Raw genomic sequence first — 26,261 nt, forward strand, 5'->3', positions numbered from 1 at the left:
CTGTGCTTGAAATAAAAGTAGTGATTCAAATGTTGAGAAGGGCAGATAGTAGTCCTTTGTATGGTACCACAACAGAATGCATTGGGAGGAGGTCTGCTTATTTCAGTATCTCCCAGTTTATGGTCTGCCCTGCTTGCAGTGTTGGCGCAGTCAGACGAGAAGTACAAATTGCCGTCAGTCCAGGGAAAAATCTCTCTAATCCAGTCAGGCATTGGCAGTCGGTGTAGGTAAACACTTCTTTTGGCTTGGAGGGAAGTGCAGTAGCCCTGCATTTCTGTGAAGGCACACTGATCTTCATGAGTGTGGAGTGATGCAGAGTGCCTCCACAGCTGGAGGACTCTCTCACCTTCAGAAATTTACCCTAGTTGTTTAGAGGATGTCACCAACAGCAGTGGCAGGAGATGGGGCTAGCACAATCCACTCCTTGTGTGCTTAATCTACGCAGATCACAAATATCTTAATGGGTCTTCTGTCTTCAGAGAAAGGAGGGAAAAGTCTGCTGTCCATTCCGCCACTTGCCACAAGTGAGGCAAGCATCTCTTCTTCCTACTTTTCTGGATGCTTTGCCAGAATGAAGTTTGCTCATTCGTTCATTCTAACTATTTTTGCTCAGTGCAAATAAAATAAAAGTGCACACAGTACCAGAATAATGTTGACACAATAAGAAGTACCCCCTCACCCGGTGTAGCCAATCTTTCCCCACCATGCACTTGTCTCATGCCTGTCGGTGATGCTTGCAGACAAAAGAAGGAGGAGCTGGCACAGAGGATAGCAGAGGAGAGGGCTCGCCGAGAGGAGGAGGCCCAAAAGCAGGAAGCCGAGCGGAAGCAACGAGAAGCAGAACGCGAGCAGGAGAAGGAGGAACAGTTGCGCCATTTGGCAGAGGAAAAGGAGCGGAAAGAAAGAGAGGAGATGGAACAACTGCAGAAGCAGGTACGTTCCAGAGGATTTTCAAATTGCTCTCTAATGATACGGTGCTGATGGCTATAAAATGCTTCTGTAGGATACAGAAACCATGGAAGTTCTTTACGTGAAATTGAGAAATGAAGGCAATTACTGCTTTAGACTTAAATAATACCATCTTAGCTATGCAGATGCAACACTCCTTTTCACCACACGTTGTTGGGTTTCACCACTGGGGGAACCTAGCTTTCTTGGACCTAGTTTAGAAATAGAACACGCTAACCTGGCCTATACGCTGTGCTTGTATATTTGTTGTTCAGCAGTCTTTATAGAATTGGTCTATTTCTAATAAGAGCAGTAAATATGCTGTACACTAGCCTTCCCACTACCCTACCATTCCAGATTCTCATTTTTAACATAGGAAATGAATGTTCTTTCATCTTGCCATTAGTGAGGTTTAAGTATGAGTAAATACGTATAAGATTACACTGTTCATTACTTTAGGACCAAAAGAGGTGTGACTTTAAATCTGTATCTAGCAGATACTTCTTCGCTAACCTCCCTATTTACCCTAGAGTACAGTATACCCCCGTGAAGTCGCGGTTCAGTGTTCACGGCCTCAGTCTTTCGCGGAATTTTCCATGCGGTGGCTTTCTCACAAGGAGATCAGTTTGGACTTGCTCGGAGAAAACAATCTCTGTGTGCGCCTGCCTCGCCACACACGCACCCCCCCCCCGCACCACCTTGGCGGCCCGCACTTATCACCGGCACCAAATTCGCGGTTTTTCACAATGTGTGGGTGCTCTAGGAACACAACCCCTGCGAATTTTGAGGGACTACTGTATATGCAGGAAGCTCAGTCCAGATCAGAAACCTCATCTAGGAGTTAGGTGGGCTTTTAAGATATGGATCAGGACTCTGTGCCTGCTCTGGATAAAGATGACCAAAAGACAAAGCTGCCGGTAAATAATTTAAAGTAATGTGTGCCCTTAGCATCTGAAAGTAGAGGTTGTGAAGGCACAGTTATTGACTGTTTCCTGTCTAAGTCATACTTAGATTAGACCAACTGAATGGAATTCTGTGTCTCTGCCTTTCCTTGAGCTCACTTGGAAAGGGCTGGGGAATCCACATGTTTGCCACTGGAAAGCCAGGTTACATTTCCTGTATGGCTGGCTGAAGAACAGTGCCTGGATCGAATTTGCATTTCCAAAGCACCTGCCCATTCAAAGCAATGAGCCATCAACTTTAACATACAGTATCCTCCATATAAGACATTTCCTCAACCAGTTCTGTCATATGTAGACAAAGCAGGAGGTGTCTAAGTTTTACCTTAAGTAACAGTGGAGGCAGAATTATGTACAACCTGGAAGCCCAATGATCTTCAAAGCTTTTTTGAATTCAATAGAAGAAAATATATAGTTGTTCAGAACTGAATTTAGAATCCACTGGTGTAACCTGAAAGAAAATGGCAGCTGTATTACTGAGGGGTAATGAGAGGGATCATTTAGTGCAGTTAGATTTGCTTTTTATGAGCTACCATGGTACCCAGTTTCCCCAGCCTTGCAAGATTTCAAGTTGCTCGTGCACCCTTCTAGAAGCTGCTTTCAGTTTTGATTTGAGGGTATGTGCAAGGGTTGGTGTTGAGCTAAAAATCCCACAAACCTGCTGCAAACTTTGGTGCACTTCTGGGGTCTTGGTGTGTGTTTTGTGGGCCTGCAGCAATCTAGCACCCAAGTAAAGGATCAGATGAGTTCAAATGTGACAAACAGAGAAGCAGTTGTGGTTAATAGCTCTTTGAAAGTCAATCCACATTTCCCTTTGCTTTGCCATCATTCAGAAAGAAGAGGAAGCTCGGTTACGAGAAGAGCGGATTCGGTTAGAACGTGAAAAGCATTTCCAAAGGGAAGAACAGGAGCGCTTAGAAAGGAAGAAGGTAACTGAAAGGCATAAGTATGTGTCCAACCTGATCTTGCATGCAACCAGCACTTTGCCATTTCTGTAGGTGGTGACTGGGTGTTGAATAGATCAGACTATTCATTCACCTGTGTATACCCAGCTGTGTATGACTATTCAACAAGGCTTATTTACATAAAGAAGAAAACTTGAGCCCTTTTCAGTAGTTGGTTGGCCACTATTTTAACAGAATGCTGAACTAAATCAGTGTCTTGATTCAACGTGACACTGTTCTCATGTTTTTCCAGAACGTCCTGGCTGTGTGCCTAAACCAGCACATGGCATCTCCCTGGGTTCCTCCAGGAACTGCAGCTTCACATCCTGGAAAACATCCCCCTTGAGGAATCCCCACTTCCTATTTCCAGCCAGAGATGAGAGTGGGGATGTAGGTGGTGGAGGATTTTTGCCAGTGTTGAGAGAACTGCCAACTGGCTGGCTCCATGGGGCATGCCGTGTCCCCTTTGGAGACAGGACCTTGGCCTGCACCTACCCAGTGACTTTGCACACCAGTAACCCAGAGGCTCGGCCAGCACCAGGAAGAGCAGGCGCTCTTCCCAAGGCTGGCCAAGTCCCTTTCTTGGTTGTGAGAGGGGAACAGGAGGACAGTGTCAGTCGTATGGCCATGCCTACCGACATCGTCCCAGCTGCAAAGGGCCCCCTGGAATAATGTGGAGGAGAACACTGCCCACTGCCCCCGATCTACCCTTTGGAAAATATCTCCAAAGCAGGGACAGCTGAACTTGCACAGACTCTCACGTTACCAAGAATCCCACACAATCGGTGTCCCGAATGATGGTGAGGCACCACATGTGCACGTGTGTGGCAGGCTTGAACGCTAAAAAGCCAGGCCTGGGTCTCTAGCACTGTAAAATACTTGCTTCACTTGGCATAAAAGTCTAGCTGCTTGCTTACACAGGAGAGATTCAGTTAGGATTCCCTTGACCCCGACAGTCTGTTTTCATGGAACGAAGGAGTTTCACTTTCCACAAAGGACACCCACACTGTGTATCTGCATGACTGAATGTTCCTTATCAGCTTTTACTTCTTCAGGCAAAAGGCAGTAATGAGCCTATGCTCTGACGTCAGAAATCTTGACCAGAAACATGCCTTACTAGCTCACTGCATTTCATTATTTCTTAGCACCTGTGTAAACACTAATATCAAAATCATATATTGTAACTGTGTAGAATGCTATATACACGTATTACATACCATAAGCCTGTAGCCTATACACGCTAGCCCCTTTCTTTGTACTCTGGTTTAGACTGTTTTTCAGGGGGATTCTGCTGACTGAACCCAGCTGATTGGAATCCTAACTTGCAGGGGTCCCCACTGCACGGTGCGAGTGGCTTGCTGCTAAATATATTGGAAGTCTAGCCAGCATTTGATATTATTGCAAAAATGAATAATCTCCCTCGCAAACTTGGGGCTGGTGTGTCACTTTCTGGCAATCCCAGAAATCTATTGCCCTTGCAGGGCAACTGCAGCCCACTCTTCCACAATGGCACGTAGCCCCCTTCCCTTCCTTTCCGGGTGTTTACAACTGCACAGGGCCTGAAAGTGCTCTGAGTGTGCTTCTTGCTCTGTTGCTATTGACGCAAATGTGTCTGTGATGGAGCAGCCACTGGAATGCTGGTGCACATACCAGGCTCCCAAGTACCTGAGATGGGTGGGTGGCTTCTCTGTCTCACAGACTGAGCAGTTCGTATGGGGAGGTGTAGTTAAAACTTGTTGCTGGGCTAGAGTGGCGGGGTGAAGAACACGGAAGGAGACGGGCGGTTCACATCCGCCTGGCTGCCACAGTTGTAACTGCTACCACCTTTTCCGCCTGCTGAGTCCCTGAGACAGAAGCTGTCCATTTCAGGACACTTTGTTGACAGGGCAGGCCAGTTCTCCATAGCTGGAGGAAGAGGGAGAGAAGGTGGCAGTGTCGGGCTACCTGCAGCATGTTCTATTTTATTTTAACTGAAAATGCTCTTCTACTGCCTTTGGAGGCAAAGACACTCTTCAGGGTGGTTCATGAAATAACATTCTGAAATTCTAAAATATAAAATGTCAGCAAATGAAACAGCAACATTAAATACCTAAAAAACCAGAACAGTAAAATTCCTATTATAAAACACCATTAGGTATCTGTACATTTCAGAGCAGGATGGGACATCTGAGGGACCGTTTATAAACTGCCAGGAAATAAAGCCACATGGATGTCTTGGGTGCTTTTTGCTGAGGAAGAGATACTGAGAGTTAACACATTTTTGATGGTCTTTTCGTTGGCCTAATAAGAGTATGACATGGGAATAGTTTTGGGATTTTGCTTATAGACAAAGCAGCCGTTGCTTTTTTCATGATAAATTGTGTTTCTCCTCATTGTTTCTGTAGCGCCTTGAGGAAATTATGAAAAGAACTAGGCGAACGGAAGCTGCAGAAAAAGTATGTATTAAATCTTATCTTCTCTCTGCAGAAAACAATGTGTGTGTTTGCATTCTTTCAGTGCAGCTTCTAATTCAAACTGCTTTATTTTACAGAAATCAAATGAACAACAAAATGGAGATATAGCAAAAGAGTCAGGTATTGCCTTTTGAATTTATCTGGTTTGGTATCAAAACTGTTATTCAGAGAATAATTGAGTAGAAATAGTTTTTAAAAGTTGTAATCCAAATATTCCTAATGTATGTATCAGAGACTGAATTCATGGCAACACATAATATGCTAAAAACATAATAATGTGTAGTGAAATATGCAGTTAGGTTTGGTAGCTTAAAATAAAGCTACCAAAATAATCACTTAAAATAATCAGTGAAAGTGTTATTTAATTACTTAGTTGGGGTCAGTTTTAATCAGTCTGGGCAAAATATTCAGTTTTGTCAGCAACCTCTCCATTTGCATGTCCTCTATGGGAATGATAAAGTCAGTGATTTCCAAGTCTTAATTAAGCTTCTGCAATAAACTATTTCCATTTGCACTTTATAAAATATTAAAATGATGAAAGAGCACAAATGATCTGCTGTGATTTCAGAGTGAAAGAGGGGTGGAAGGAAATAGTTTGTGCTAGACGGATTCACTAATCTGGTATTAGATGTTCAGCTGAAAAACAAAACCTTTTCAGAGTTTAATTGAGGCCAGAGCCCTGAAATCTCTCTGCATTCTTGCCTCATTCTTGGCTTGTGCAATGCATGAAGGAAGTAACATGAGATGCTGTCTATATTAGGCCAGATCATTGGTGCACCTGGTGGGATATTATCTGTATGGACAGGCAGCAGCAATCCAGAGAACTGTCCAGTCCCCCCAGGGACTGCACCTGAGACTGTCTGCATGCCAAGCATTTCATTGGCTGATCAACTGGAATATTTGTAAGCTCCCGCATAGTAGTTGATCTCAGGGCAGACTGCAATAATAAATAACTCGACCTAAAAGCAGGCTATCGTATTGACGAACAGTCTAAGCCAGGGGTCAGCAACCTTTAACACTCAAAGAGCCATTTGGACCCGTTTCCCACACAAAAGAAAACACTGGGAGCCACAAAACCCTTTTGACATCTAAAAGATAACACTTCGTTTATCGTTTTTTACCTTAATGCTATGTATATCTTCATTATGATTTAGCTGCAGCTCTTGTTCAGTCACTAAAAACCGTTATTTTTAATCTTACATTATACACTAGTAGGACTCCTTTCTTATATTTTGAATAGAACAGCTTCCTGCAGAGTCAAAGTCAGTGCTAAAGGGCTGCATGCATTAAACAGCAAACCCCATAAGTTCGTCAGCAGTAAAAGCAAATGAATCTACCCACATACCATTAAACGTTAGTTTTCTTCAGAAACTTTTCTTCGATTTATCCATGGTTGGGGGGGGAAGCTCAGTAAATGGGCATGGGTGGCAGATATAGGGGTGTTTAGTGACTGATTAGCAGATAAACAGTCAAGTGATACAAATTGTGACAGGTCCCAAGAGCAGCTTATAACATTCAGATGAAGGAGATTACATTGGGACAAAGAGAATCTTTTCAGAGGGGTGTTTCGTGTAACATGAGAGCCTGCAGGAAGCTTGTTCCACTCTTTCCCTGCGCAATAGCAGAGGAATGTCACAACTTACTTAACCGGCTAGCGCAGCCTTCCTGAGTGGATGCCTCATCATCACCTATTGGTATTTTGTAACTTGGAGCCTCGGTCGCACATTGGCGGCTGTGCCACGCGTGTTTTGAGCGATGGAGCCACTGCAGAGGGATTCAAGAGCCACGTGTGGCTCTGGAGCCGTGGGTCGCCGACCCCTGGTCTGAGCAAACAAAGAATAACTAAGCTACAGTCCATGCGACTCAAAGGTGTGGCTCTTGACTTGAAATGAGGCCAACAGCAGTGCCAGCTGGACCTCTGGGGGTGCCTTCCATAGGTGAGCCACCTGCTCTGAGAAGGCCTTCTTTTGTGTCTCTATACAACGTGGAGCTCCTAGTGACAGGGTGCAGAGTAAATTTCAGTAGTCCGTAAACTTCAGTACATAGGCAGACTTTGATACAGGGTGAGGTGCATGCTTAGCAGTGAATATTCTTACCTGGAGTATCTAGAATATCAGTGAAGGCAGAGGATCCAGAAACCCTTGCAGTGCAGTGGTTCGGGTGTTGCCCTGAGATATGGGAGATCCTACTCTAGTTCCTGCTCTCCCACATGCTGCATGGCCTTAGGCTAGTCCATGACTCTCAGCCTAACCTACCTCACAGAGTTATTGTGAGGATGAGCTGAAGAGGGGAAGGGCCATGTGAGCTGCCTAGGGTTCTTTGCATGAGGGAAAAAGGCGGGATAGGAATGTAATAATAAATGTGTACAAATCTAGCTCACAGGTAGTTTGAGTTTTTGCATGTTTGTGCAGACACACATTCACACACACATTCTGAGCATATCACTGGACTCAAGTGAACACATTCCTTTGGACAAATATCAAGCAGGCAACCTCCTTTGTTTGTGTCTTTCTCTACCAGCCATCAGCCCCACCTCGGCATTAAGCCCTGCGATGGGCTCTCAGGGTCAGCGTGTCCCAGAATCTCCATGCAACGGCGAAATGGTGGCCCGTACCCATGTGCTCCTTTCTCATCAGCCCACAGCAAATCTGGACAGGTGAGAAATACATTGCTATTTGAAAGCAGAGGTTTGGCAATATCTGATGACTCTTCTTGCTGGAAGTACCTTAAATCATAATTGTTTTTCCTTTTTCCATGTGTGCCTTTCATGGGAGATTTCATCATCTGCTCCATAGCCTCACCCCACCCATCCCCAAAGGAATAATCCGGATAGCATTTAGTGTCAGTCAGCTTAGCTACATTAAAATGTATGGCTCCTAATAAACCAAGTCATATCTGAAAGTCTTGTTTACATCTCTGTAGCTAACAGTGTATTCTTTAAAAATGAATGAGTAATAGAAAGCCATTTTCTCCTTCTGTCTGCACTCAGTCATTATTGGGAGAGGCTGTTTCTGAAGTCACACTGATAGAACAATTGTATAGGCATGAAGACTTCTTTTCAGTGTGCATACATGCTTCTATATGAGCCTCAGCATGCCTCCAGATGTTAAAAAGATATTTTTAATTTCACTAGAATCAGGAAAGAAGACTTTGAAGAGCATCTGTCCTTCCTGGAGGGTTGGCAGTTGGCATTTGCACATCATTCTGGGATGCATGGACTTGGTTAAATCTGTTTTGCCTGTGTTTTGTGGATTTTCAGGTGCCCTTTGTTTCATCTGCTCATTAATGGAATTGGAATTTTTTCAGTTTCCCAAATATGCATTTGTATGCACTTGTCTAAATCTGCCCTTCTGGAAATGCACAACCTCCCCTGCCCCCCCCCCCCCCCCCAAAAAAAAGCATAGCTTTGCACTTCAGCCTATGGCAAGATGTGCATTTTTGTTGGCATTTTATTTGTGGTATTTTTTGTCAGCTAAATTTGCTGGAAAATAAAAATTCCAGAAAGTATGGTCCACAAGTTCATAAAGTCCATGAGACATGGGGGTCGGGTAGGGAGAGCCAGTTTGCTGCAGAATCCATGAATTCGATCATAGAAATCTGAACTTATTTGAATAAGTTTCTGTGATGTCCCTACTCTAGTCTCAAGGAGAACTACACTTTTCACACATGAGCTTGTTTCAGATATAACAGGGAGCCGTGGTTTTCCACCATGAGAATGAACTGTGATGAATCCTTGGCTCATGCACCTGCCACTCCCTCTTCTTTCACACCCATGAGGAAATGGGAAGCTTTCCTTTCTGTTTTGGACTAGCTCCAACTCCCCTATGATGTCTACACACATGAAGTATGGTTTGCTTAAACCATGGTTTGGGAACAACCTTTGTCTAAAACTGTGGTTTGATCCTCACTAAAAAACCACAGTTTCCTGAGTTAGTACTCTATGGGGAACTGCAGTTAGTTTGCAACTGCAAACCAGAGGCTTTTAATCTCCTTGTTACGTCTGAAAGGTAAGGGCAGGATTGGCAGAGTATGTGAGTGTGCAAATGTAATGTCACAGAGCTGTGAACTTATTAGAAATAGCAAAAACATATCTGTTTGAAGTAAAAAAAATTCCTTTTACAGAACACTATAAGCCATAACACAAAGTATACAGCAGTCCTGAGACAAGCTCTGTCTGCAGCACTGGAGTGTTCACCTGCATTTCTAAAACATGAGGTCATAAAAGGTGGCAGAAAAGAACCATTAAAATGTCTGTTATTTCTCTAGCATTGATGCAATTCAGTACTTGAATCTGCCATGACAAATATTTAGTGTCCAGACAGAACATCAGGAAAGCCAAGGGCTTTGAATAAAAAGTGTACAAAAGAGAACACTAGCACTCAAATGGTTTTTTTTAACCCTTTGTTAATATCACTGGCAAGAAAAAAGGATGAAGAAAAATTGTTGGGGTTTTTTTTGTACTTACATTCTTCTGGTTTTTAAAAGATAACTGCCTTTTTCTTTTTTTAAAGTCTGCTACACATATACATAATATATAGAATAGCAAAGTATGGTTTTTACTTAGTGGCACTTAAGGAGACTTGGAATGAAATATTAGCAAATTTGCCCAAAGGACTTTGTTTTGGAGTCGAATGCCAAAGGAGAGAGAAATTCCACTTTGAGTCAGTGTGTGAACGGTATCTTTAGTTTTTTATTTATTTATTTATTTATATCCTGCCTTTTCCTACAAAGGGCTCAAGGCAGCTTACATCATTCTCCTCATCCATTTTATCCCCACAACAACAACCCTGTGAGGTAGGTTGAGCTGAGAGTCTATGACTGGCCCAAAGTCACCCAGTTGGCTCCATGGCTGAGCGGGGACTAGAACCCAGATCGCCTGAGTCCCAGTCCCATGCTCTTAACCACTACACCACGCTGGCTTCCAGAGTTGTGCACTTGTTGTTTGTGTGCATCCTGTGACTCTTCTGGTGTTTGCCCTGGTGACTACATCCCTCTCTTGAACAGCAGCTAGGACATGGCAGCCTTCCCCGCTTATTCCATGAGCAGGCAGCCATGTGAACAGGAAACCGGAATAGCCTCAGATCACATGATAGGGCAGGGAAGTTGCTTCTAGGCAAAGAAAACAAAAGCAAAACAGACTCTCAACTATAGCCCAATCCTACCACCATACCCCTTAAAATAGAAGACTGCACAGTTCACAATGGGAAAGGACTGCCTGCCAAGTTTTGATTGCGCTTCAGATTAATTAGTATGTACCACCTGCTGTTGGTGTTTATCAGTGTGTATATCTGTCTCTTCCAGATGATGTCAATTATAGATCATGTTTTCAAAAACCTGCAAATCATGTAGATGCTGGAGAGTGCTTGCTGGAAAACTTAGAGGGGGGGTTGCCATTAACACAAAGGAAGAATACTTGATACATTTGAATTTACTTAGGAAATTTAAACTCTTCAGTTGTTCAGTTGGTATATAATTCCTCAATTGTCCTGTGTTTACATGTCAACAAGTTGTGATTGGAGGGTATTTGACATGACTTAGGAAAATTGCAGAGTAAAAATAATAAGTTGTTGCTTGTCCAATGTTTTGTTACCACTGAGATACTTTCACGATTCATGTATTTCAGTAATCTCAACCCAGGAAAACATCAAAATGAAAATGGAGTGACTATGCAGGATGAAAATTTTGAAGAGCTCATCAGCTTACCTGTGGGGACAAAACCACCCAGGCTGGATGCCTTGGATAATGATAAGAAAGAAAGCTCTGACATTCCTTTTACTCCCATTTTGGCCTTTGAAGAGACGGGGACGCTAGGGCCATTGCCTCAGGTAGATAATGTTCAAACACATCAAACAGCAGGTAGGTTTGTCTTAGACCTCTTTCAACAGTCTAATTTCTAGCTATTAACTACAAGTTCAGAGCAGGGGAAGAATTGTATACGTTCCAAATTAAACATATATCATGCTTATTAGATCAACCCGCAGCCTAAGGGGAAGGATCAAGACAGCCAGAAACCGGATATTCAGTTTCATTTGACATATAGTTCAATACACCAATCTGAGATTGAAATGAATGAGCCAAAACATTTTGCTCCAAGCACATGCTTTCTCTTTCCTCCCCTCAACTCTGTGTTTCTTAAGGAGCCAATCAGACTGCTTTGACTGGGGGAACGTAAAGTGCTTCAGACAAAGGTTTTGTGTGTGTCCTTGCACTGCCTCATTCATGGAATTTTACAGGGTAGCGGATGCTTTCAACTTCCATTTGCAGTTCTCCCCTTTTTCCCATTGATACTTCCATCCCTTTTTGTTACCAGAAAAAAATCAAGTGAGTGTAAGAATGGAATTGTGTGCAATGCCTTTTGATAGTTAGCGCTAGGAGCCATCCATCTGGAAGCACCCCGGGATGCAAAGGTTGAAGCTCCTATACCTTTCATAAATGCTTTGAAGTAGGAATTCTGGCAGTGCAGCTTTTCTCCTCCTTTCTGACAAGATGTAGCTGTAAAAATGCCCACTTCTAGTCAACAGGTCAAGCCAATCACCCCAGAATGGAACTAGTTCTGCAGTTAACATTTTCCACATGTGGCCTGGATCCTGAGTTGGCCTTTCATGAATGGAAGAGACTACAGTCGAGAAGGGTGGAGCATCAAATTTCAGTAATTCCTCATTCCCCTTACAGTTCCTACAGCCATCTCCTGCATTGCTCCAGAGGGCCCCACAACCTCCTGGAGCAGATTTCAGGAGACATCTTGGGTTAGCAGAGGGAAGGAAGGACTAGCAGACATTGCTTCCTGAAAGTGGAATGTCCCTTGAGCAGAATGCCACCCATGAGAAGATAGGATCCAAAGTACTGTTAACTATATACAACACTCTTTATTGCAGCTTTTTCCTTCCTAGAGATCTGTCCTTTCCACTAATTTGATCTTATTTACTTTTCTTGTAGAAGTTGTTTGATCTCAGCTTATGAATTACCAAAGGCTAAGTAGAAGCCTCTGCAGCCAATGGAGTTCCTTCCATGCCATGAAGGAGTGTTGTACTTTTTGCACTCTTGAATTTTCTAACCATTTCTGGGACATCTTTTTTTCCCCAAAAGACCGTAGTAAAGCCAGCAGAAGAATTTATTGGGAAGAGACTCAGATTAACAGGCTATCAAATATATCTCACCACTAGGAGAATCATGTTTCATATTTAATAAATTGCTTTTATTCAGCAAATTCCTTTGGTTAGCATAATGGATATTTTCTGCATTCAAGTGGATTCTAACAATAACAGCTGATTGGGATTAATGGACCTGTTGGTTTGGCTTTGTTTTGAAGATGAGTGTATGTAAAATCAGCAAAGAATACATTTTACTGATTGAATACTTGAAAAGTAAATGCCCCTCTGCTCTACAAGTAGGGCTACTGGGGTGTTTTTTTTATTTGAACCTGTTGGTTTAAATATTATTGCAGAGAACTCTTAATTATGGGGGCAAAATATAGGCTTCTGTATCAGGTTCTTGTAAATGTAACTTCTACATGAACATTCTGTATATTTAGGCGTCACTACTGTCTTCTTCCATTTTCTTTAAAAAAATAAAGTAACACGGCAGGTTTTAAAATGTGAACAATTGAAAGCATTATTTTTTCATGGATGAAATGAAAACCTGTTGTTATCCTAGATAATGTATTTATTAATTTTGTTCAGTACAAAATAAATCATAGAAAAATGTGGTGAAAACAACACTGCAGACTTGAATTTTCTTAGCTTCCGCTTTCTTAAGGCAATGCAAGGCATAAAACAATGCCTTCTGGATCAATGTGCTCCATTCAGCCCTGTGACTTATCTCCAGACTTGAAACATTAAGGAACAAAGCAGATTGAATGGTCCCCGAGGTTTGTAAAGACTCCTAGCACAACCAGACCAGTTATTTTGGATATCTTACAACAGAATTTGGTGAACTGGTTCAGCTGATCCTATCAGTGGAACTGGGAAAGGGGCAATTCTGTCTCTGGGCATCCTCAAAATCTGCTCCAGAGGACTGAGGGCCTGTCTGGAGCAGGTTTCCAGAAGGCAGAAGGAGAGGGGACCTACAGGGACTGGAACTGTGGGAGAACATCCACTCAGTTAGATTCTGCTCATAATGCTTGGCAGTGCAGGCCAAACTGGGTGGTTGGTAAGCAGGTACTGTAAAGAATTGAAAAAAAATTCCAGGGCTTCTTTCTATTGAGCTACAGGACAGAAGCCTGCCAGGTGTCACACAGCAGATTTGCTTACTGCTAGCCTCCCCAATTCCTGAGCCAATGTGGCCCTTGAGTTAGAAAAGATATCCCACCCCTTTCCAATAGCAATGCCATCTAGGACTGGCTATTCCAGAAGGGAGCAAAGGAAGGTCACCAGTTCAAGGGTGAGCTTCTTGCCTCTTCGCGCCTGAAATCTATTTCCACCATCTGACCGGTTTGTGCTCTCTAGTATCTTGCATCTGCTGTTGCTTGTAGCTTAGCTTTTCTTTAAATTATACACAGCCCTGTTAGAGGTGGCTGTCATTAAATTTGCACTTTGCAGTGCTGCTGAAGCTGGATAATGATGCTATGCCAGTTTAAGTCAAAACGAGTGCTTCTTGCTGATTTCCAGTTCAATAGGCTGTCAGTTACCCATGTAGCAGGGAATCCACCTCCCCAGGGATGTTTGTCATAAAGAGAAGTCAAATGCAAAACATTTCAACTACTGTTATTTACAGGTTGTGTATCATTTCACAGAAAATTATACCAGCTATGTTAGACATTAAGTCAACAATGTTTTCTGAGCAAAAGCAAATTTTAGGAGGAGGAACAAAAACCAGTCAATATTTTAATATTTGATTGTGATACTGCAAAACAAATTATTTTTCTATTTTCTGTGCTTCTTGTACATAGCTACTGTATTTAAATGTCCTAAATATGTAGATCTTTTCTTCTAATCTATATAGAATTAGATGTATCAAATAAAACATTATAAAATATTTCTACTTTTAATAATTTTAGTTGTTGGTGCAGTAGTTGTTACTGTGATTTTGAAAAAATTAATGTTTTCATTTGTCTGTTTGGGGAGTGGGGGAAAAAGGAAACTTCATCTACGTTCATATTACCGTGGAGTGCATCAGAAAGCCAGGTAAGTCAGGGTTTGGATGTGGATTTTAAAAGTCTGAACTATCTTGGCAGTGTAGATGTGAAATATACTTGTTTTCTGCATGGAAGACAGTTCTTCAGTTTTCTTCTTTTCAGTAGGAAGAGTGGAATAAAATAGCTATCGACTCCTGAGTGTGCCAGCATTCAGAAAGGAGGGACAGAATCCGACTGCATTTCAGAAACATCTGCTCTGTTGGAATAAGAGTGGAATGCCCTTGAGGCCAATGTCAAGATCCTTTGTACCAACAAGATATCAATATATGACACAAACACATGCGGGAAATTCCTGGCTGGATACAGCACTTTCCTTGCATGGATAGAAAGGTTATTTTCATCCATGGCAAGCTTCTGTTCCAACAGAGCGTTCCTGCTGGGAAAATAAGGATAGAGGCAGTCCTTGTCAGTCCTCCTTCCCCTGCCCCTCCCTATTCCGCCCACCTGACAAATAGCTTCCAGGGGGTGAGCAGTAGGGGCAACTGAGGGTGGGGGCAAAGAATGTGTGCAAAAAGCAGCAGCAGGAGGCTCCAGCCCCAAGTGCTCAAGTGTGTTCTCTGTTGAATTGTAGCTACAGACTTATCTAAAGAAAAGTATTGCAAGATTCATGGCAGTTGCTATGATTAGGCAGATTGCAAACACAGAGGAAGTTCATTCAAAATGCCTCTCAAACTGGAAGCAAATATTCTCCACCACCAATGGAAGGTCTACTATCAGAGGAAGGGCTTTTTGGAACCAACAGCTAGCATTCATACTTTTCAAACAGATCAAGTATATCCTGCTGCTTTATCCCATTAGTCCTGGGGACAGCTCTAGGTGCAACCAAAAATAATCTGAGCCAATTCTAGCAGAGCTCAGTTTGAATGCCCATAAGGTCCTCCTCCATCTTCTCTTCATTCTTGACTAAATGCCAGCTCCATGGCTTCACCATCAGCCGACTTTCTGCCTTCCCACCCATCCTGTTTTGTTGAAGAGATCTAGAGAACTCTAAAGCTTGGGTGCCATTTTGTATCCTTAGATTGGCCTAATAAAGGGATTGTCCTAATACAAGTTGGTATAATGGAGAACAAAGAAAGGATTTCTTCTTGCTATAAATATGCTTCTCTTTCAAGCACAGTTAGTGCTGTTTATAAAAGATCAGCATATCCAGTAATAAGCTTTTAATGCTTTTTAAAATTAGGGCCAATGTAAAATATACCCACCCTCAATCCACAGTGCCATAAGTTTCCGTATTGTTTCACAATGTTCCTGTCCTCTGATTTACAGCCATAATTGTACTGAATATCCCACTTAATGTTAAAAGTAGTACAGATGAAAATGTTTTAAAGAAAAGGCTGCCCATGTTGCTTCAGATGTACTGGTAACGTGTTCTTGCAAATTTAATTCAAATTCCTTTCAACATCCTTGAGTGTACAGTATTACAGAACTATGTATATTAAATAAAGGAACAGTACAAAGAACTGATGGAGGTGCAGAAACAAGGTCAGGTGCTATAGAGAATATTACTGTGAAATGCTGTGAGCAGACAATACACATCTCTTAAGACATAATGAGGAAAACCCTGTCTGTAGCTGCAGGATCAAACTGAGTTTGCATGCACAGGGAAGGAAAATAAGCCTTTGTTATCCAAATTCATGGTATGCTTTCCAAAACATGGGACAACAAACATCTGGGCAAACTCCAGCTTGCTTCTGAATGAAGTCATGCTAGTTGATTTACTATTGGATTGGTTCACCTGACTGGAGAAGTAAAGCAAGCCACTGGGTTGCATGCTGCTTCGTTATCATAATTACCCTCACCAGGCACAGCATGTTGGATCCTCCAGTAGCAAAGGCAGGTGATGGGAGCTTGGGAGTGCTCCTCGACCCAGAGCTTTCACTGGAAGCTCAGGTAACAGCAGTGGCGAGGAGCGCTTTCCTCCAGCTTCGGCTAATTCATCAGCTGCGCCCCTATCTGGAGAATGACTGCCTTGCGACAGTGACACATGCGTTGGTGACTTCCCGTTTGGACTTCTGTAACGCGCTCTACGTGGGGCTACCCTTGAAGACGGTCCGGATACTTCAATTGGTCCAAAATAGAGCTGCCAGGCTGCTGACGGGGACTGGACGTTATGTTCACATGACTCCAGTTCTCCGTCAGCTTCACTGGCTTCCCATTGAAGTCCGGGCCCAATTCAAGGTGTTGGTTATGACCTATAAAGCCCTAAACGGCTTGGGTCCTAGTTACCTGAAGGAGCGCTTACATCCTTATATGCCCAGCCGCCCCCTGAGATCGGCGGGAGAGGCCCTTCTCCGGGAGCCCTCCATGGAAGAAGTTAGGAGGGTGGTTACTCGGAGGAGGGCTTTCTCAGCGGTGGCGCCTAAGTTATGGAATGCGCTCCCCAGAGAGGTCCGCCTGGCGCCGTCGTTATTTGTTTTTCGGCGCCAGGCGAAGACCTTTTTATTTAAGCAGTATTTTAAATGTTAATATTATTGAATTTTATTTGGCCAGGGCGGCTTGTTTTATAGTGTATGTTTTATATTATATATTTGTATTTTATTGTATGTATTTTAAAATGTTATTTTATTTTTTTGTTGTAAGCCGCCCCGAGGCTTCGGCGAATGGGGCGGCATAAAAATGTTTTAATAAATAAATAAATAAATAAAATGGGTGAGTGGGTTTGCAGGCCACCCTGGAACCCATGGCTTGTTCAGCAGTTGCAGGGTGGTTTGTAAACCGGCCCAGCCACTCTTTCTCATCAGGTTCGACATGACAAGCCTTGCCTGGCAAGGGTGATTATGGTAATGAGGTTGTACGCAACTGACACATGCTAAGTGAGCAAATAAGTCACGGCAGCTTATTTCCCTTACTGATTGTGTGAACCAACTCAATGGAGAACTACCATGACTTGTTTCAGAATAGTCCCATGGAAATGAAACAGAGTTGGTTGCTAGATGCTTTATAAAGCATCAAGGGCCATGTCATGAACTTGGATAGCATACCTAGCTATACCCCTTTCTAAAATGGGCATGTCTTGAGTTCAATTACCCAAATTGTCAAATATATTTATTTGAAATAATATTTTAATTAAACTCTGGAGCAAGGCAGCAACAGAACTCACTGGTCACTTGTGTAAACAAAAACACACAATGAGTAACATATTAGGAGCAGCTAGTGTAACATAGTATGCACACAAATATTTTTTCAGGATTCTTTATTTTTATAAATTTTAAAATAGCACTTGCAAGGCCACACATTATTTGCTATCAGACAGTGGGAAAAATATGTCAACATTCAGTTCTTGAACATCAGAAGAATGCTGTCAACTTGTCAACATTGTGGCAGGCCACATTAGTGTGTTAAAACACCCAAGTTGCATAAAGATACTTGGCTGGTAAAATGAACTCCATGGGAAAAATCTGACTTGTGCAAGAGAACCTTTCCTCCCACCTACTTCAGAGTGCCCCCAACCCTTTGGAGCAGATGTTGAGAGTGCTGGTGGTGAGGTGCTCCTATTTCATTAACTGAAGCGGTTTCATCAGTGGGATGATCAACTGGATACAAACCTAGATACAGGCTTGAGTGAATTGGTTTGCAACTCATAGATGATTGAGCAAGGGCAGGACAAAGCTGCCGTCTGTGCATATGCAGTGATGCTATCATTAGGACCAGTTCACACAGGAAGGATCATTCAAAATAGAGATGCATGTGTGAATCAATCATGCATCAAGCACCAATGATGGAATATCACGTCCAACTCTCCAGATCCTGCTGTAAATCATTAAGAGTTGAATAATAAAGCATTTCTGTGTCTTTAATTTCCACCCAAACTATGGAAATAAGATCCCTGTTAGGTATATTCAGACTGTAGATGAGGCCATAGCAGGATTATAAAGACACTGACATCTTGAATCAGCTGCCTATTCATTATTTATTTCCTTAATTATATTAAAATGCTAGTCCATGCTAACAGTCCCGTAGAACTCTCTAGGGAGATTATTCATAAGCCGGCCACACAGAGCTCTGGATCATCTACAGCAAGATAGGAGAACAGGGTAACAGTGGCTTATGTGTCCATCTGCCGGATCACAATATTGAGAAGCTCTTGTATTTCTTCAGTTTGATGAAGGACTTGATCAAGGTGTTGCTTCAGTTGGCTCTGGCTGAATGATGAGAAAAGCTCTGCATCTGGAGAGGGTAAGAATTCAGCCCGTCATATAAGAAAATACTTCCTTCTAGATCTTCATGACACTGGAAAGATGGGGTTTTCTGACAGCTTGCATTGTTTGGTTCTTGCACAGCTATCAAAGTAACTCAGAACAAGAATGTTCTATTATATTTATTTGAAACACGAGTACTCGAATTGTATTCCTGTCTTGATTTTTTTTACTATCTTCCAAGAGCATGAAAAGATGCATGCATAGCCTTCCTTACCATTCTTTATTTATCTTAACATGTCCTAAAAATCTTGTTTCCTTTAGGAATTCCCTTCCTTGCACAGTCCCACCTTGTTCTACATCCTTACTCTTGATACCTATTGCATTTCCTTTAGGCATAGCCCTTCTTTTAGTGCTGTGATCCAAGTCCTTGCCAGACTAATCTGATCTCATATTTTGATTGGGTAACCTTCTGTTCTGGACTGTAGGAATGTACTGTGTACATAATATATCTTGACTTCAGTAAAGCTTTCGACAAAGTGCCCCATGACATTCCGATAGCAAGCTAGTTAAAATGCAGACAAACAAAAGTTTAGAGGAAGGTAACAAGGATGATCTACGTAGAGACTGGAAACAAAGGAGAGGAGAGATTGAAAGAACGGGGCTTGTTTGGCTTTGAGGAGACTGAGGGGAGATATGATAGCACTTGTCAAATACTTGAAAAGGTGTCACACTGAAGAGGGCCAGGATTGGTTCACATCCATCCAGAATGCAGGACATGGAATAATGAGCTTAAGTTACAGGAAGCCAGATTCCAGTTGGCACACAAGAAAAGCTTTCTGATAGAGCAACATGGCAATGGAACCAATTACCTAGGAAAGTTATGGGCTCTCACACACTTGAAGCATTCAAGGGGCACTTGGACAGCCATCTGTCAGGGATGCTTTAATTTGGAGCCCTGCATTGAGTAGGGGTGTCAGCTGGAAGGCTTTCTTGACCCCTTCCAATGCTACTAAGCTATGAATGTATGATTCCGATCTTCCATCTGAGCCCCAAATTATGCTACCTTGCCCTTTTGATGATACTGTTTGACTCTACTTCCTTCTGTTGTGCAAGTCCCTCAATTTTTTCCCATATATAATGTATGTGTCATGATTCTGCAACATTTTGATTATATCCTTCAAAGATCATCTAAGACATAGGTCCTTGCATTCTTGTTTTGAAGTGACTTCATATCCCAAGTCATGGATTATACTGATTTTTTTAAAAATCAAGTCAGGTTTGGTTGAGACTATACATCTACACTTTTCCTGTTTTTCCACTATGTATTTTTGTTTGTTTTAAACTCCAGAAAAATGACTGGTTTTGTTCTCCCCACCCAGTTTCCTTTCGAAAAAGTGGTCTTAGAGCTATAAATAGATGCTGTTGTTGCCAGGACTTGGACATGTAATTAGAGAACAGATTCAATTCCAGTAGCAAGCTTGTAACAAATACTGCAAACAAGGCTCTACATTTAAAATCTCAGTGAAGTAAGATTCAATTAGCTTTCCATCAGGCCTTTAAAAAGGAGGACTGTGGTTTTTATTACCAGAAGCATTCGGACTTAGCTGTGAATTATAGCACTGGTACTTCTGGTAAGCAGTGATGAGCTTAGCTATTACGCTATAGCACAGGGGACCCGTGAGATTTTATTTGATTCTGGAGTTGAAATTCCATAGACCATACCTTTCTGTAATATGCAGAGAGTAGCTAAGCCCAGCTGCTGAAAGCGATTATCCTGATGGATGAGATACTTCATGAGGTATTGCTCCACCTTGTTCATGTGGAATTTCAACAGAGACACCGCCTCTTCTATTCAATTAATATGGAGAAAGGGAGAATTAAAGAATAGAATACATTGGGCAACATTTTACAAGTGAATTAAATACATCAGATTTCCACAGTTAAATGCCGCTTTCCCTTTCAATGTTAGACCCACATAAAGACATCTCAGTGAAATGAATGGGGCTTAATTTAGACTAGCACTGGACAAAACCCATTGGACACAGCCTTTGTTTACTAATTTGGGAAGCTCTTAATGCCTTTGTATTGGAATTACACACGTGCTGTAGCAGAAAGGGCAAAACTTTGAACTTCAACTAATACCACAAGCTCCATTTTATAAACTAGGAATCATAATGATAAGGCTGAAGTACTTTGGTCACTCTAATACTAAAATAATTGTAAGGATCCACTGTCTAATTTGCAGGTAAGCTGTTCCTTTAAGAGGCAGTTGTCTTGCAGGTTCAACAGAAACATCATGATGCTGGGGCATTTGGAAGTAACCATCTCTTCATACCTTGCCCAGTGATGTGCAAATATTTGAGCACTGTTGAGCTCTAACAGATTTGATTCCATGTAGAAGATCCAACTACAGTGCAAAATGGCTGATACTTTCCTTCTCCTCCCTGCCCGCAGTGTCCACTGTTCTAAGCCATTTCTTCAAACACTCAAATTAGCCTTCAAATGCAACAAAGGGAATATGGTGTTCAGACAAGCATACAAACTGTGATCTTGAAGAAGCTCCAGGCTATGATATGATAAAGTTGGCCATCTTTGCATCAGAACATACATTCTAGGGGAAACAGCCGATCGATTCAGCTGTAATTCACTTACTATAGAAAAGTCTTTAGGAGTTCCAAAGTAGTCTAGGGAACACTGAAGACTAACCTAGAATTAGCAGGATATAAAATAAATAAAATGCACTTGCAATTCAGAATGAAATCTGTCACCCTTCATATCTTTGCAGCCCATTTATCCTCCCCAAGACTTTTCTTGTGAATGGACTTCCACATGAGTGGAGCCAGAGGTCAGACTAGATGGCCTAGGAGACCCCTTCTGACTTGTTCTGTTTCTATGTTTCTATGCCACTTGGTTAACAGGAGTGTGCTGAGAACGTAAATATCAGGCTTCCTCTGTCAATACATACTGTGTTGTGAGATGTGTTTGATCATGAAGGCAGCCTGGAAAGAAGGTTCTGTTTGTTCCACCTGGCCGGCCAGCCTTACTAGGCTGCCTATCAGTGGTTCATCCATCAGTTCCAGCACGTGCACTGCAGCTCCTTCTGAGGGAAGGAAGAGCAGGGAGAAGACAACAAAAATGACTAAATCAACACTGCCAGGATGGTATTACAGGAACTGAAAACATAAACAAAGCCTCCAAATGAGAGAGAAAATGGAGAGGTGTAACCATGTTTAGAAGTATAGGCAGGTGTGAATAGCACTTCCACAGCCATGCTGCTGGGCTCCTTTGCCATCCCCCACTCTGCTCCCTCAGCTCCATACTGCTTACATGAGAACACGTCTGCACCGCGGTGTGTGAACTGGTGCATTTCGGAGGAGCTCAGCCATGTGGGGGCTAGTGCACACCCCCTAGTTAAGTTTAAAAAAGGATGGTGCTGATGGCTACCAGGTAAACTCTGGCCCTAGCACCATTCTTTGTCCTTTCTGTAACATCAGTCTGTCCAGCGGCCTACAGATTTGAAAACCAAAAGCTGGACTATTCTTCTTCTGGTCAGTCAGCAACTCTAGCCCTCTCCTAATAGATGGCCAAATGAAGGGGCCTGCTGCTTTGAGGGCTGATGGCCACAATGGGCGGGGGTGGGCACCTGCCAAGGGCCATGGCCCAGCAGGGGCCTACCGCCGACGGCCCCTGGACTCGCTGCTCCTCTTCACCTCAGCAACCACCTTGCACCTGCTCAGGCCCAGAGAGCAGTTCTGGCAAGCAAGACCAGTACATGCTGCAGCCCCCTTGCACCGACCCCTGAGCAAGGAAGCAGGCAGCAGCAATAAAGCCGGCGATCAACGGCAGCTGGTAAGAATGGTGGTGAGAGGGAGGCTCTCCAAGAGGTGAAGCCCATGGAAAGAGTCATGCCCAACGGCCCCCAAAAGCTGGAGTGAGCACTGGGTGTTGCCACGAAACGTTAAGGATGTTCACACGGTCTTTGTATATCTGAAGATGCTGAAAGGGAAGCAGGGTTGCACCTGCTGGGCCCACTGCCAGTGTGACCGTCTCCTCCGTCCACAGCACTGGCTGAAAAGTGGAGCCTAAACTGAACACAGGCCCCTACACACACACTGCATCCTCTGCAGACGCAGCACCAAATGCATGGATCATATTCCACAATTCCCACGCTGCCCCGCTCAAGTATTCACTGAGTGCATGGAAGGTCTTTGTGCCAAGGACTTTTGTATTATGTTCTTGGCACAAAAACTTGGCTACTTGCCTGACTCCTATGCACTGGCTTCTCCTGCCTAGAAATGGGATAGATAGCATTTGTAACTTAAGCATTCAGTTACAGCACCATCCAACACGTTTAGATGGAAAACGGTCCTACCACGGCATGGTAGCTGGGGAATCCTGGGCATTGAAGGGCTTTTCGATGTCTAAACATGCATAGGTTTGTGCCTTGCTGGCAAAATTCTGATTGGGTTCACTGCACCTAAAATTGGTGCATGTGGAGTTTCATTCCAAAGCAACTGAGTTGCCTGAGCAAACAGTAGGGTATCACAGAATGGAAAACCTGGAGATTTTGATATTCATATCCCTACCCTTTTGTTCCTCAAGGACTACAGAGTTGCTTCCAATAATCAGCATAAAAAGATTTAGTGCAGGTGATTAAAAAGAGCAGCATTAAAATCAATCAGTACCTAATGGGTCCCAAACATAGCCTAGAGATTGAAAGCCCCTTACCGTGTTTTACCAGTTCGGTGAGACAAGATATCACACAAAGAAGAGATTCCTCTCCTAACAAGTTGCCTCTGTGGACAGCTTGAAGAAGTCCTCTGATGCATGGACTTTCTGTGAGTCTCTGTACATAACACAGAAGAGATAATGAGTCATGCTTCTGAAGTGGCTTACAGAACTTGCAGCAAGCCTCCAAAAACTAGCATAGCAAACCGAAATGAATGATACAGAGCTGGGGGAATTCTGTATAAATGCTTTTCTTCAGTGTTAGATGCCTCCCAGTGGATGCTGCAGTTATTTCAGAACTTCCTACATGCCAGCTGATCCAAAACACAACCAGCATGAGAGCGAATGGCACAGAGGAGGGATGGAGGTGAATCTCATGCAGGCACATCTGTGTGTCTGGCTGGATCTTGATGTTCAGCCTCATGCTGGGTCACAAGGAGATGGTTTGCTTTAGCATAAAGGTAGTGTTCCCCAACCTGGTGCCATCCAGAAGTGTTACCATTTCAGCTCCCAGAAGCTCCCACGAACATGGTAAGTGGTCAGGAATGCTGGGAGTTAAAAGTCGAAAATATCTGGTAATGCGCTTTCCGCCTGTCCCTGCCTTGTCATGCAATAGAATGGGACCACCGGACTCTCCAACCTGGTGGGGGGCGGGCATGCCCGGGCACATCTCCCTGCCCCACCCACTCCATCCCCTGCTGCAGTTTCCATTCAAACTGGGAGCTTTTGCATCAGTTACCCTAAGCTGACTTACACCCCATGTGCTTCCAGTAACACCTTCACTCAATTTTTATACCTGATCTTAGAGTTTTTGTCCTGACTGATGAATAACTTTGTATGTTTTTATTAACGATCTTAACTAAAATAGACATAAGTGCATGTTTATTATTGTAAGAGCAAGGTGATCATGGGAGGATCTTACAGATGAAAGAGATCTTTGCTTATCCTGCTTTCAGACAATATATTTAGGGTGCAATCCTGTTCATGTTTAGACAGAAGAAAGTCCTATAATTCCCATCATTCTCCAGCCAGGAAGAAGATGGCTTAAAGAACAGATTGTACTCAGAGCTGAGGAGAAAAAGGTGTGCATGGAGGCAAGAATCTACACATGGATCCCCTGCTGAGCAAGAGAGTCATAATTAGACCTGGATGCTGCACCTGCAGGATTCCCTGATTGTGTGTGGATACAAGCAGGAGTTTATATGGGAAAGACATACAGGCAGGGTGGGTAAAGATGTCTTGTGGTTGCCTTGTGAGATGACATATCCACATACATCCCCAAGAGGCACGACGCTTGGTTATTACCTCTGCGAAATCTGTTAGAACAGCAGATTGCGGCATAGGACCACCCCTGTGTTGAAACTGTGCTTTAGGCAAATGGTTTCAGCCAAAAAGGGCTTTTGATGTTCTGGGAAAGAGTGGGGGTGTGAAGAGACTTAAAGTTTATAGTGGAAAATGTGTGTCTTCCTTCAGTTATGAACTATGAAAAGATAAAGACATGATGAGGCCAAATTTAAAAACCAAGGTGAAGGCATAAAACTCACAGGTGGTCTTTCTGGGCAGCAGGTGGATACAAATTGCTAGTAATGAAAGTTTTTCTTGTTCAGCCACACAGACTTTCTTGGACAAGAACCAACAGACACTAGGTATTTTCTGGTAATCTAACTCAACTAGATGACCAGTGAAATGAAGCCTTGAGAATAATGTGTAATCCTGGAAGGGAAACAACTTGGCACTCACCTGGATGTTTTGGGAATGGGTTAGATTTTTGATGAAGCAGGCAGCATGCCCGATGATCACTGGACCTGTTTTCCAGGTAAGCAGCACCTTTCCCAAAGTCTGCAGCACCTCATCACAGATCAATATATTTGGCTAAGGACAAGACAGCACATTAGTCACTGCAAACAGAAAGACAGTGGGAAAGGCAAAAGTAGTCACATGTCTCTGGCACAATGACTGGGATTAACCCAAGACTTGAGAGGGCTGTCATAATATGGTGAATTGCTGCTAATTCCTTACAAGAGCTAGGCAAGCCAGCGCATCCCAAACTGTTCTGGACTGTAATTCCTGAGCATTGCCCATGAGGGGTGGGTGGAGAGCAGCTTTACTGCATTTGTCAGTGCAGAAGCACTCCCTTGCCACATCTTTTAAACAGTTCAACAGGCACACAGGTGACTGGAGCGCATCCTCTCCAAGTCTCTCCGCCTTCAGCATGAATCCTCTCCAACCTTACCTCTCCTGTTTTAACTGTGATGCAGGATTACGTGTGAACTCACATTATCCATGGCTAAGGGTCATCAGTTACCTTTTAACCAAGGATTTCTAGCAACAGTTTGAAGAAGCTTAGTTAGATCCTGAGGAAGCTTAATTAACGTTAACAGCAGCTGATGTTGGTGCTGCCTTTTAATCCTGGATCCCACTTAAGGTAATTAGAAGGTAATTTGCACTGTAGTGAGGAAGTGCTTAGGAGGGTGCACACAGCCAGTCAAACCAGGGTTAGCAATTCTTGTACAACCATGGACACATCTGGAAATCTGAGAAAAATGTCCAGGGCACCATCACAAAGAGGTTGCCATGGAAGGTATGACTAGTCACGAAGACATGTAGCCAAGAGGCACTTGTAGGAAATGAAAATGACATTGTGCTCGTTTCTTGCTAGGATAATCTGTGGTCAGTCCTTTTCCTTCCATTCTTACATTAGCCCATAGTGATCTCCTTTATTAAGGCAGCTTCTACTGTTCCATTCCTATTGTAAATTAATTCTTCCCTACTTTGTTTCACTAGTCCTTTCCTGGACTTTTAATGTGACTTTCTTGGAATATAGACTTGATGGCCAGAGAATAATCCTTTCAGCTCTACAGCATTTGAAATTTTACCTATGCAGCATCAATTTAGTAGTGGTGGAAACAGTATAGAAGTAAAATAAAAGTGGATGCCAATCACTGATGGCAGGTCAA

At 43.0% G+C, this 26,261-nt stretch overlaps 2 protein-coding genes across 4 annotated transcripts in view; one reads left to right on the plus strand and one right to left on the minus strand.

Annotated features, from left to right (window-relative positions):
- Nucleotides 1-14,197, plus strand: part of MAP7 (microtubule associated protein 7) — a 131,902-nt gene extending 117,705 nt beyond the window's left edge. For 2 of the 3 annotated variants that reach the window (XM_044423869.1, XM_044423879.1), the window contains exons 12-17: nt 741-933; nt 2,741-2,836; nt 5,236-5,286; nt 5,382-5,424; nt 7,825-7,960; nt 10,928-11,413. In XM_044423869.1, coding sequence (XP_044279804.1) covers nt 741-933; nt 2,741-2,836; nt 5,236-5,286; nt 5,382-5,424; nt 7,825-7,960; nt 10,928-11,201 — 793 coding nt within the window. In that variant the 3' untranslated portion in view covers nt 11,202-11,413. Of the gene's footprint in view, nt 1-740; nt 934-2,740; nt 2,837-5,235; nt 5,287-5,381; nt 5,425-7,824; nt 7,961-10,927; nt 11,414-12,240 lie in introns of those variants that run through there. The other variant, XM_044423889.1, reaches the window with a different exon arrangement.
- A 3,465-nt stretch (nt 14,198-17,662) lies between these two features.
- Nucleotides 17,663-26,261, minus strand: part of LOC123036669 (vacuolar protein 8-like) — a 31,183-nt gene continuing 22,584 nt past the window's right edge. Inside the window, exons 12-16 of the mRNA XM_044416918.1 lie at nt 25,045-25,176; nt 23,305-23,422; nt 21,542-21,676; nt 20,299-20,424; nt 17,663-18,604 (exon numbers count right to left, since the gene is read on the minus strand). Of these exons, the coding sequence (XP_044272853.1) occupies nt 18,483-18,604; nt 20,299-20,424; nt 21,542-21,676; nt 23,305-23,422; nt 25,045-25,176 (633 nt within the window). The 3' untranslated portion in view covers nt 17,663-18,482. The remainder of the gene's footprint in view (nt 18,605-20,298; nt 20,425-21,541; nt 21,677-23,304; nt 23,423-25,044; nt 25,177-26,261) is intronic.

Source organism: Varanus komodoensis, unplaced genomic scaffold (assembly GCF_004798865.1).
Source record: "Varanus komodoensis strain SLA01 unplaced genomic scaffold, ASM479886v1 scaffold1, whole genome shotgun sequence".
Taxonomy (NCBI): Eukaryota; Metazoa; Chordata; class Lepidosauria; order Squamata; family Varanidae; genus Varanus; species Varanus komodoensis.